Source organism: Chelonoidis abingdonii, chromosome 9, assembly GCF_003597395.2.
Source record: "Chelonoidis abingdonii isolate Lonesome George chromosome 9, CheloAbing_2.0, whole genome shotgun sequence".
Lineage (NCBI taxonomy): Eukaryota > Metazoa > Chordata > Testudines > Testudinidae > Chelonoidis > Chelonoidis abingdonii.
In genome coordinates, this window is record NC_133777.1 from 65,884,276 (window position 1) to 65,897,077 (window position 12,802).

A 12,802-nucleotide genomic window follows, 5' to 3' on the forward strand; every position below is an offset into this window, starting at 1 on the left:
AAGTGCCATACACTCACTGCAGCGTTTCTGTTCTAATGAAATAGACGTTTATGCAGTATTGAGACACTTTTAGTTTAAATTGGGGGGCGGGGGAATCAAGGAACATATGAAGTGTGCTACATCATCCATATATTCACTAATTATAGTAGAGTGTTTGTCCTTTGATTTCATAAGTCACCAAGGGCTAGATTCACAAAAGGATTTAGGCGACTAAGGTGGCAGTAGTCACGTAAATCCCAGAATCAGGCTCCCTTGGGATTCACAAACCTCACACATGGCTTCCGCCAAACCCCATAGGCACCTAAACTCATTCAGCCTTTAAATTTTTGCAGTAAAACTTCTCTAAGAACCTATATTTCTGTGTCTGAGCATACGCACTGCAGCTCCACACCAGGCATCCAGATGGCTAAGCCCCAGTGTTAGCCACGAACTAGGGGAAGATATGCTTTCATTTGCCTAACTTGTCTGCGGGGCCTGAGCCAATAGGAATGTTCAGACTTTGCCTACTGGATTAGGCCCCCATTGGTGAGTTTAAACAAAACAGCTGGGGAGGAGGAGAACGTTCCTTGTTACCCTAGCCACTGGGCTGAAAGGTCTAACCTGGGATTGGACGGTGCCCTGGTTCAAGTCCCACCTCCACTTGAGAAGGAAAAGGTTTTTGAACAGGGATCTGCCACCTCTCCAGTGAGTGCCCTAACCATTAGGTTATGAGATATTCTGATGTGGGGCTCCCTCAGTCTCTCCTATTAAAGCTGTTCCATTGTAGATAAATAATTTTTAAAAAAAGTCAGTGGAACAGAGGGACTGGATCCTGGGTGAATGCTTGCACCGCCAGGCCACAGAGTCACTCTCTCATGCTTACTGTCTCTCTCTGGCCCAATAACTCATTATTTATCCAAACTGGGACCACTTCAACAGGAGAGACTGAGGGTGTCCGTAGCCTATGTTAAATAGAAATTAGGTTTTGGCCTAAGCATAGAGGAGACTGGGAAATTGAGGTTGCTAGTGTGGGAAAGTTAGAGATAAGTTGTAGACAATAAGATGGGAAAATTACTATTAGCAAAGACATGACCCAAGATTATGCTGTGGTTATGTTTTGGTTAACCAGTTTTAGCAAGGTTTTTAATAAAATGTTTTAAAAAATTGTGAATGTTTTATTAAAATGCTATCTATATTGATAGTATGGGAAGGACATTGCCATAGATGTTAATTTAAATAATGTGTAATGTAAAGAATCAGTCAGGTGTGGAAACAAGACTATAGTAATGGTTAGGCTAAATGTTAATTAGTAGTATAACAGATTATAAAAGGAGTAGTTTTGTTAAAATTGAGGAGAGCTCCAATTAACATTAAAAGAGTACCATTAGCACCAAACTAACCATTTTTCTTTTAAATACAATTTGATTTGACCAAAGTGTCACCTAGAGGTCCTCTACTAAACTAATTTTCTATAACCGACCTACAGACACAAACCTGAAAACTAAGATGGGTTTTATTGGATCCTTTCCAATTAATATAATAATATTTCAACATAAAGGGTACAATAGGTAACAAGCCCCAATAAGAACATCCCATAACTCAGCGGTTAGCGCACCCACCCAAGAGGTTCAAATCCCATCTTTCCCTCAGGTGGAGGGAAGACTTGAACCCGGGCCTCCCAAATCCCAGGTTAGTATCCTAACCACTGGGCTAAACCTTATCAGCGAGCTAATCCTATCCTCCCATCCCCTGCCCCCAGCTTCTTGCTAAAGTGTCATAGGAGCCTAACACCAAGGGTTTGTTTGCAGCAGAGACTCCCAAGCAGAGGGAGGCACCTCCCTGCAGCCTGGACTTAGCCAGCTATCTCAAGATAGGTGCTGGGCATAGCACACATTCCGTCAGCTTGGCATCTCCCTTTGGCTAGTTTTGGCAAGGAGCTATCTACCATGCTGGCTTTGTGAATCCCATTCTGAGGTGCCCACCTCTCCCCATTCATTTTATAATGAGTCTAGACACCTCACTCAGGTTTTGTAGATCCCAGTAATTTTCTGGCAGACCTAAAGTTAGGCATGGTGACACTCCGCATTGTGACACCTATGTTCCCTTTGAAAGTCTAGCTACAAGTGACAAGTGTTATTAGAGAAGACTGATACTAGCTAAAAATACATATTATATGCTGCATAATGAAATTTACAAGATTTAACTGAAAAGCAAAACCAAGACTACCATTATCCATTTCAGTGTCTTGCAAAGGTGGCTGCCTTCTTAGTATTCTTTGTATTTCTACTTGGAGTCCAATATCATACATAGGTGGTCTTGCCTTGTCCCCAGTTTCTCCTTCACCGTTTTGCATGCAAGAGTGCTCTGTTTCTTTTAAACTGAAGACTAGTTCTTCACGTTTCTGTAATTGAAACCAGATATCAGGAATACTCAGTAAGTAGTACAAAACAGTGTTCATGGATACTTGCAAATAGCCACACCCAGAAACAGTCTGGGAAGCAAACACAAATTGATCATCCCACAATGCCTCTATTAGCTTTTGAACAAATTTATTCTAGAGACCTATCAAGATGGGAAAACCTTTACTGTAGTTCTAAAACTGCACATTCAAGGTGGAAGGAGAAACGTTACCCTACCGCCAGTTTACCAGTGTTCTCTTATTCATAGCTGCAACTTTGTTAGTACTTTGTCGTCCTGATGGTATTTTTGGTGAGTTTCAATTAGTTTCTGAATAAGGCAGAAATGAGCATAGCCTAAAACAAGCTGAAACTATTCAAGGATGTGTCCAGTGGAAAGGAATTAGATCCTATTCATAAAGTTCCTGCTTGACTAGGGATAGTGGGAAGGGCAGAAAAAGAATTTCACTTTTTTGTTTGTAGTTGAGGCAAATGTAATAGAAGAAATTGCTAAGGAATCCCAAAGAACTCATTGGATAGTTAAGTGGTTCAAATAATCAGTAGTTTAGAAGTTTAACTGAATATTAATAATGTTGATTATTTGCCAAGGGCTTTCACCAAGCCTTTTGCCTCTCAAGGCTTGTCGACATGGCCCTACAGTGCGGACAATAGGGATGTCAGCTGCAGCATCCACTAAACTGTTGCACTGTAACTGCCCCCCTGTAGACCTGGCTAGTTTGAATTAAAAGATACCTAGTGCATGTTCACATAGTCCCATTTCAAACAGGACTCATTGTTTAGACCAGATGTACCAGGCATATGTAAAAACTCCTCGTTCTATGCATTATCAGAAAAAAATTAAATTTACAATTATTCATTTGATTGAGATTGGGATGAGCTTTAAGCAGAAATCGGTTGCCCCACCACATACTGGTAGCAGCCTTATGACAAGTAGTTCCTTACTCACATTCCCTTTCTTGAAGGGATAAGATAAATGGCAAGATGCTATGTGTTTTTGCCATGTTCTTAGATGATTCCCCAACAGATGAATGACAGATTCTACATAATGTTGGGTGGTTATGGAAGCTCCATTGGTCTGCTCCCCATAAATCAAAAGTGACAGCTATGATGGGCAACGCAGGAGGGGCATTTTCCAAATAAAGAATAGAAAACCAAATGAAAAGTAAGATTGATAGAGTATTGAGAGTTCTACTTCTGGTCTTGTTTGAGCCTTGTAAATTCTGCCCATTTCCTTTTAGGGGAGAGGGTAAGAAGATATTCAGGGTGGAGACAGGCAAGATAAGAATTTTTACTATCCTGGTAAAGTCGAGCAAGACTATTTTAAATCTGTGACAATACATTTTCAAAAAATTGTCACGCTTGTAGTAGGTTCTTTGTATGACTGATTTAAAATTGCCTTCTCTAATTTTTAAATATCAGAGAGAAGCAGAAATCTATGTACTGTCTGAGATCTATGTATGGTCTGAAGGTCTCAACAAAGCTAACAGAAGTAGAAGTGTTACACAGGTGTCATTACTACAATCAAGCTTGGAGGATTCAACCCCATGGCACACCCAATATAGATCAGAAAAGTAGAAGAATTACTGGCTTCTGACTAATCAGCCTGGTTTGTCCATTTGGCAATAGTCATATTGGGTATGTAAGACTGCATTCCAGGATGAATTTCTTGATGAAACAGTGCAATCAGCACAAACATGACACCAGGACCCTTAGCAACGATGAGATGTTCAAATTAACAGTGCAGAATACATCCATTGTCAATTGGATGGAATTCGGTAACATCAAATGGCAACCTGGTTTTGTGGAAGAATTAGACATTGTATCCAATACTGCTCATAGTAGTAAAATTACTTCAGTGGAATTATTCCAGGTTTACAATGATGAGAGACCAGAATCAGGACAAGAAGCTGTTGTATGTGTGAATGCAGTGTTATCTGGCTATTCAATCTTCTAGTTGAGAGCCCAATCCAGCTAAAGTTTTTTCCTGTTTATTTTCTTTGTATTATGTTGCACTTAAGGCCGAGAGTCTGTCATGGAAATCTCCGTGACTTTCCAGGACTTCTGAGGGTCCACCCAACACCCCTAGCAGTCCCCAGCCACTCCCTGCCCCGGAGCACCCAAGATTTAGTCAGGGGTATATAGTGCAAGTCATGCACAGGTCATGGGCCATGAATTTTTGTTTACTGCCTGTGACCAGTCCATGACTTTTGCTAAAAACACCCATGACTAAAACGTAGCCTTACTCATACTATATTAGGAGTGGGCAAACTTTTTGGCCTGAGGGCCACATTGGGTTTCGTAAATTGTATGGAGGGCTGGTTAGGGGAGCGGGTCGAGGGCCAGCCCCCACCTCCCATCACCCCCCCAAGGAATCCTGTCCCATCCAACACTCTCCCCCGCCCCCCGTTCCCTGATGGCCCCCCCAGGACCCCTGCCCCATCCACACACTCCTGCTCCCTGTCCACCTCCGGGCCCCCACTGCCTATCCCTCACCCACCAGCTCCCTGCATCACCCCCTGCCTGTCCCTCCCCTCCTCCGGGCCCCCACTGCCTCATCCAACCCCATCTCTTATTGCTGACGGCCCGATCCAACTGCCCCTGCCCCGACTGCCCCCTGCCACCCCATCCAACCCCCCCTCCTTCCTGAATGACCCCCTGGGGGCCCTGCCCCCATTCAACCCCCTGTTCCTCCCCCAAACACTCTGAACACCACCCCGAACTCCTCTGCCCTCTATCCACCCCCCCCCTGCTCCTACCCTTACCGCACTACCTGGAGCATTGGTGGCTGGTGGCGCTACAGCTGCGCTGCCCAGCCCGAGCCGGGCCAGGCCGCTGCCACCAAGCAGCACGGAGACCAGGTCAGGCTGGGCTTTGCAGCTGCGCTGCCCCAGGAACTCACAGTCTTGCCGCCCAGAGCATTGCACCAGCAGCAGAGCAAGTGAGCTGAGGCTGTGGGGGAGGGGCCGGGGCTAGCCTCCCGGACCAGGACTGGTCACAAGATGTGGCCTGCAGGCTGTAGTCTGCCCACTTCTGTACTATATGTTAGAACTGGAAAGCAAGAGTAAGTTTTTTGCTTTGTGGTTTGAAGTGTTTCGGGTAAAATCAATAGCATGTGCTTCCAATATACCTTTTGTATACAGCTAGGATAGGTGGCAGCATTCTGGGTTCATTCTTTTAAACTTCTATTCAAAAGATTACACCAAGTTTATATCAGCAGTTTATAGGATATAATGCATAAGAGTTTGACGACTTGTAAAATATGCAAACTGTTGTTAAAGGGCTATTTGATCCTGTAGAACACAGGATTAATTTCTTTGACTTTGGAAGACAATTTTTGAAATTCCTCCAGATAAACATTCTAAACCAACTTAAAATCTATTAATGAATTTCTTGAGTTGAGGTCAGAAGACCAGTCTGACCTCCTGAATAACACAGGCTATAGAATTTCACCCAATTACCTTTATATTGAGCTAAATAACTTCTGTTTGACTAAAGTATATCTTCTAGAAGGGTGTCCAGTCTTGATAGCAAGGGAGTTTGTTTCAATAGCTAATCACACTCTCTGTTAAAAATGTGTGCTTATTTCTAATTGAATTTGTCTGGCTTAAATATTTAAAATGTCACCAAAGCTATACCTGCAGTCCTCTTTTTTCACTTATTTATTTAAGAGGGAATCTTCCATCTCTTTTCTAAAGATTTAGTAACAGATTAGTAAGAAACTCAATCGTTTTACTTTTTTGAAACAAAATATCATATATAATTTCTTGGGGGATGGGCAAAGTCCTATTACAGTTGTCAGAGAACTCCCTTCTCATGGTTGGCAAAGTTATATTTTTAATTTATAGAACTGTTACCTCTCTCCATTCTTGCCTGGCTTTTTCTAGAATTGTGTGCACTGTGCCCTTAAACGCCTTCTGTAGGGAAGCCTTTAGCTTGTCCTTGTATTGGTGGTTCAACTGAAGGGTACTATTGGAACATGTGTCCTGCCAAGTATGCTCATTATTTCTGTTCTTGACTAGTTCTTCATGGATTTCTCCTAACAGGAACTCAAGTTCCATTAGAATCTTCTCCTCATATTGGTGAATTTCCTCTTGGAGTCTCTTTGTTTCCTGAGCTGCCCATTCTCGTTGCTTTTGGTCCAGACACATCTTAAGTTCTGCCTCTTTCTGAATCAGCAATTCATTTTTCTGCTTCACAAGATCTTCCTTAGCTGTTACAAGCACCTCATTTATTTTATTTCTATGGTCATCTAAGAATGAACGGTAGTCTCGCTCATTTTGTTCCTGTAGCCGGAGGATTTCTTCTTGCTTTTCTTTGTTCCACTGAGCACGAGCCTGAGCTAGCTCTGCTTTAACAGTTGCAGGGATTTCTTCTTTCTTTAGCTCTAGTTCCTTTCTAAGGGAAATGATCTTCTCTTCAAGCTCTTTGGTTCTGGCTCCAGATTTCTCTGTGTTCTCCAGTTGTTTCTTCCATTTCTCTTCAGCTGCTGAAAGAACTAGCGATAGCTAAAGAATGCAAAATATATTTTAAAAAAACAGTCCGTCAGCAAACCCTTAAGGATTTTCATGTTAGGTATGTTTGGCTATACCATCTAAACTTTAACAAACAGATGAACACTGTTTGAAAGTGTTGATGCACACATTGTACTGTATTGCTCAGTATGTATATATACACAGTATCCCTCCTACCTAATCAATGTGATATCCAGCTTTACTATACATTAAACATCTTGCAGAAGTCTAAGGAAAAGAAAACTCTCCAATTAAGATGAAACGTTAATGGAGTAGTTTCAGAAAGAACAATTACAAGTGTTTTTCCACTGCAGTCAGAAGAGTTTTGTAAGTCAGTCTAGATATCCTATTATGGATTTCAGTAACAAATGATTTGGCTCCAGCTGCCATAAATTGGTTTCATCATTCTAATTCTGCTTATTTCCACTAACAGAGAAATCTACCCACAATTTTAAACAGAGTAATTCCCTAAGACTTCAGTTTAGCATAGCACTTGAGCCCTGATTCAACAAAGCCTATGCTTAATTTTTTTGCTGGAAAATTGAATTAAGCTTTTTTCAAAAATTTTATAATAAATAAAATAAGCTAGTGAACTGCCAAGCATCCTAATAAGTATTCTCTGCTACCTGTTTTGCTGCACTGATTTCATATTCTCTCTCCCATTTCCCGCGTTCTGCTTTTAGATTTGCTTTGTACTCTTCAAGTTCTGTTAATTCTTTCAGCCACCTAGCATGAGCTTTGGTCAAAGCTGTTTCTACCTTCAAAAGAGGAATAGAGAAAGAAGAGGTCATTTTAACCATTAGAATTAAAACGTGGTTTCGTTTTTAACACTGTGAAGTTGTACATTAACACAAGACCAACTGAATTTCCATTTGAATTGCCAGTGTTTACAGAGAGTAGAGTACCAAAAAGTTACTGCATCTTTGTTTTTAAAAACAGTAAATTCCACTGCATTAGAGCTTGAGGTACTTTACCAAAAAAAAAAAAAAAAAGAGGAATTAAGAAGCACTCATTGTATTTTAAACTAATTAACAAAAAAAACCCACATCAAAAACCCACATCAAAAAAACCCCACATTTTCAAAGTCCCAATACAAATCTGTTAATTTCTATAACATCACGCAGAAAAAAAAACAGAAGACTAATATTTTTAGAATTTTTGAGGCTATCAAATACAGGAAGTCAAAGTACTCAAGTACAGTACAATTAAACCTGCTTTGTAATAATTTGCTCTGCTTAAAACATATATTTAGGGTCAGCTTCTCTACTTTGCACCTTATGTTGTCATTTTACTGAGAGCAAGAAACAAGCAAGCATAAATCATTACCATTCTGATTTGGTAACACCCACTTTGCATACGTTTGAACGCTGTGAAACAATTAACAGGGTGAAATGTATCTACTACCTGACTGGCAATATTTTCATGATGTTTCCTCTCCAGTTCTGTTTCAAGTTCTTTCAAGGCCTCTTTAACAGCCTTCTCCTTTTCTTTCAGTGCCTCCTCCAGTTGCAATTTTTGCTCCTCAACCATCCTTGCAAGCTCCTTACTTGATGTTTCATCTGTTATGGCTACTTGGTCGGTTTGGCTGCCACAGTCTTGGAGTTCAACTAAAGCTTTCTTAGTTTCCTCTAGAGTTCGATCCAGTCTGCTTTGCCACACTCTTTCCATTTCCTGGATAGCTTGTTCTTTGATCTATATAAGAGAGTATTTTTTTAGAAGAAAAAATATTGCTGAAATACCTAAAAACTAGAATTATTACTGGTCAAATATGTAGTCTCAGTTGACATGTACCCCCTTCCTTGTGAAAAGAGAGTGACACCCATGCTCAGAGGACATAAGAAAGTTGTTTCTCTATAGACAAGACGACCTCCATTTCTGAAGAGTTAGTGGAATTTAAGCTTCTTTAGATACTTTTTACCAGGTCCCATTAGAGCGCTCAAGTTAAATGTAACAAATCAATACCTAGGAGCATGTAGTTAGTAACAAAGGCAGAGTACTTTTGTGTTCCCATGCCATAGTTTTAGAGAAGGTGATAGAAAATGTGCAAATAAGTTTGCATAGCTATTAAAGCAACTGGCAAGTAGAAATGCTGAATCACCCATTCCAGAATTCAAGTGAAATATTTAGATGTGCTTATGGGTGCAGTTATTGTGAATTTTACATGTTAATTTTAAATTAAAACCTGGTCAAGATATACTGAGCATCCACAACTCCCATTGATTTCACCAACTCAGTACTTCTCAGGATTAGGCTTAAAGGGACAGATCCTCAACTGGTTTAAGTTGTTGTGGTTCCACTGACTTTAAATAGAGCTATGACAGCTGAGGATCTGCCCCTAAGTGTCCATTAATATAAAAGTTTATGGACTTCTTTGTGTCTATAAGTACAAGCCCCACACCTCTTTCTGTTCCTTCTCCCACTGGACTTTGGCTAATGCCACTTCATTTTCCACTTGCTGCTTAATACTGACTTCTTTTTCTTTCAGCCATTGGCTTTTTGCTGTTATAATAGAATTCCTGTGCTTTTCTTCTAGTTCAGTCTTCAGATGGTTAAGAGATTCTTCTTTTTCTTCCAATAACCGTTTCTTGAACTAGGCAAAATTCAAGCATACAACTGAACAAACTTTAGCCAACAATAACATGCACCAGAAATAAGAGATTGGAATGTGATAAGAGACCTAATTAAGACTATAAAGTCTGTGCACTTTATCATTGACCTCTTGATGACGGATTTTCTTCTTGATTAATATTTTAAGATAAAGTGTGATTATTATCATAAGTGACTATTGTAAAAGTGACTTTTGAGTCAACATATCTGCTCCCAGTGTGTTTTGAGTTGCATCCATCCATTTATGCTGCTTTGCTAAAGAAGACAGCTTACACACCAATAGCCCCTTCAGAGTTAATACACCTATAGAAAAACAAAACAGATTGTATTCTACCTCATGAATCAAAAAAACTGGGTAGCTTTAATTCACAGTCATTATAGATGAGAAAGAGAAAACACTTTTCAGATTCCAGATGGAGCTTGCCCTGTACGCAGTTAGAAAAATAAGTCTAGCCTGTATGCTGAATAAGTTTGACATAGAATCAATTTGTACAGGGTCCCTTTTCAGGTCATAACAATGCTAAATAGGATTGATGTATGCAAATGAGGAGGTAGTCAGAGGAGCTACATTTGATGTCACAATTCTAACCATCCACTACATTTTTCATAGGACAGCTAGGAGGAGGGAGAGAGAAAGCTACACTGATCATGCACCTTTTCATGTGTGCTATCAGCTAGTGAACACAGCATTTTTTGATAGCTACATTCGTTAAATTTCGGATATAGCTGCACATCTACAAGACAAACCACTACCATAATGCACAGTAAAACAAACAGTTTAAACAAAACAAAAAGAAGCCCAACACAAATTACTTTCCTCTTCACGTGCACCTCAAACACAAAGGTACTAAATTCATATTGCTGAAAAACCTCAGGTCAAGAGAAGTGAATTTCCATTAGCTACGTTAAGCTATATAATTGCTTAAATAAATGTATATATTAGTTATAGTGTACCCTCCTATGAAGCAAAAATACGTACACTCCATTTGGTAAGGACTCTATTTAGCTGTAAATCAACATGTTTTAATGGTTATATCAACCAATGAAAATGCACCTTTCTTTAGCTAATAACTGAAATACAAATGGAAAAGTTGATGAAAATCCATGATTTAAATTGAAGCTTTCCACTTGCTGATTTAAATCACCTTGATTTAAATCAGTTCACCCCTATGCTGACATATGAGTGCTTCTGTCAGCATAGCTAATGTTATTCAAGGAGGTGGTGTAGATATGCCAGCAGAACTCCTTCTGTTGGTTTACAGTGCTTCTCCACTACGAAGCTATGCTGGCATAGCTATATCGTAAAGCAGGGGTCTCAAACACGCAGCCCACGGGGCTATTTCCAGGGGTGGGCAAACTACAGCCACCGGATTGCCCCCTTTGAGCCCCACATCGCTCCCTGAAGTGGCTAGCATCATGTCCCTGCGATGGAGGCACGGGGGGGGGGGGAGAAGCAGAGGGCTCTGTCAGGCACCGCCCCTCCCCCCTGCAGCTCCCATTGGCCAGGAACGGGGAACTGTGGCCAGTGGAAGCTTTGGGGAGGTACCTGGAGGTGCAGCAAGCAGCATGAGGAGCCCTGAGTCCCCCCCTCTCCCAGGGGCCACAGGGACATGGTTCCAGCTACTTCCCAGAGCAGAACAGGGCTGGGGCCGGCAGCCTGCCCTGGCCCCAGCGTACGCCACTGCCACGTTGGAGCCCAAAGCCCTCCTGCCCCCTGCCCCCCAACTCCCTGCCCTGAGCCCCCTGCTGCACCCCATGCCCTGAGCCACCTGCTGCATCCCACACCCCTTCTGCACCGTGAGCCCCTTGCCTGCATCCCAACTCCCTGCCCTGAGCCCCTGTCAGACCCCTCATTCACCCTCTGGGGGCAGGGAGGGGGCAGAGTTGGGGTGGGAAGAGGCAGGGCCTTATGGAAGGGGTGGAGTGCGGGCAGGGCCAGGGGCAGCAAGGGTTTGTGTGTCAGTGATGTGGCCCTCGGGCCAATGAACTAGCCCTCATGGTCATTTGAGTTTGAGACCCCTGCTGTAAGGGCTCTGTAGTGCAGACAAGCCTTGAGTATAAGCCTACATAAGGATGTCTGCCCTAAGTGTGCAGACAGCTTCAGAACAATGACTCAAAAGTGTGAACTCCCCTGTAGCCTTTTATTCTTACTGAAATGTCAACTTTAAAGTCTAACAATGGCAATTCAGTGTCAGGATTAACTATTTAACTACTGATCCTTTTAGCAGATGGAATGGGAAAGGGGTATAAGCGAAGGTCACAGGACGGTTGGACTTGGAAACTGTTGCAGGGAGAAAAATGCAGAACAGAATATAGATGCAAAGAAAGATGAGGGAGATAAACAGAAAGGAGGATATGAAGGAGAAGGAAATAAAGGCCAGAAATAGCAGTGGTCCTAAACAGAAACAACTTTTCCATGGAACAATGTTAAAATGTCACAATAAGGTATGAGTAAACAAATAAGGATAACCAAAGTTTAGGTACCATATAAAGGCTATATTCTATCATTTTTCTCTGACAGAACTTCCCATTGGCAGCAGATATTCTGCTGTAGCTCAAATGTGTACATAGATTTATACCCTGTCCCATGAACAAAAACCAGAAGTGAAACTCAGCCCCTTCACTCCTGATGGAATGCATCAGCCAAAAGGAAAAGTAATGAAATTCAACAGCTTTCCCATACTTTTAGTTTATATACAAAGCATTCTCCAACGTTAATCGATATTTTCTCTTGTACCTTCTCTTCCTTTGACTGCTGCTCTTGTTCAATTTTCTTCCTCAAAGTGGTTTCCAGTGTGTCTTTCTCTCCACAGACTGCTATGTAACATTCCTTCACTGCAATCATCTCCTTGTTCAACTCATCCATGTCAGCCCTTACATAAGTCATTTTAAATTGTTATTCTTTAAATTCACAAACACGATCACAAACTGTTCAAAATTTATAAAGGAAATTGTTTCAAGTGTGACTGAAAAGGGCCACTTCATGACAGACCCTCAGTCTAATTAAGGATGTCAACATTGATAGAAGTCTTACTTTAACTGTGAGATGGTCTCTTCGTAAGCCTGAATGAGTTGTTCTTTTTCTGCAGCATGCCTCTCCACGAGGTGTTCCCGAAGCTGGGCTTTTGTATCTTCGTGGTGTTGCTGATAGGTTCTTTCACACCTAGGATGGAGAAAAAAGTTAAAGCTTCATTCAACTGTTTATGTACAAGTGCAGCTGAATTTATTTTTTTGGTAATAAACATGAGGTCCAATGCCACCATCTCTGTACAAAGGTGGTACAAGAGG

The 12,802-nt window shown here is 41.4% G+C and overlaps 1 protein-coding gene across 3 annotated transcripts in view; it reads right to left on the reverse strand.

Annotated features, from left to right (window-relative positions):
* CEP152 (centrosomal protein 152) overlaps positions 1–12,802 on the reverse strand; it is a 48,482-nt gene that overhangs the window by 8,008 nt on the left and 27,672 nt on the right. For 2 of the 3 annotated variants that reach the window (XR_004371386.2, XM_075069646.1), the window contains exons 16-22: positions 12,549–12,677; positions 12,252–12,387; positions 9,306–9,497; positions 8,312–8,599; positions 7,534–7,665; positions 6,251–6,901; positions 2,206–2,380 (exon numbers count right to left, since the gene is read on the reverse strand). Coding sequence is in view for 2 of the 3 variants with exons in the window: in XM_075069646.1 (XP_074925747.1) it covers positions 2,206–2,380; positions 6,251–6,901; positions 7,534–7,665; positions 8,312–8,599; positions 9,306–9,497; positions 12,252–12,387; positions 12,549–12,677 (1,703 nt within the window). In the remaining variant the exon portion in view is untranslated. The remainder of the gene's footprint in view (positions 1–2,205; positions 2,381–6,250; positions 6,902–7,533; positions 7,666–8,311; positions 8,600–9,305; positions 9,498–12,251; positions 12,388–12,548; positions 12,678–12,802) is intronic. The other variant, XM_032762961.2, reaches the window with a different exon arrangement.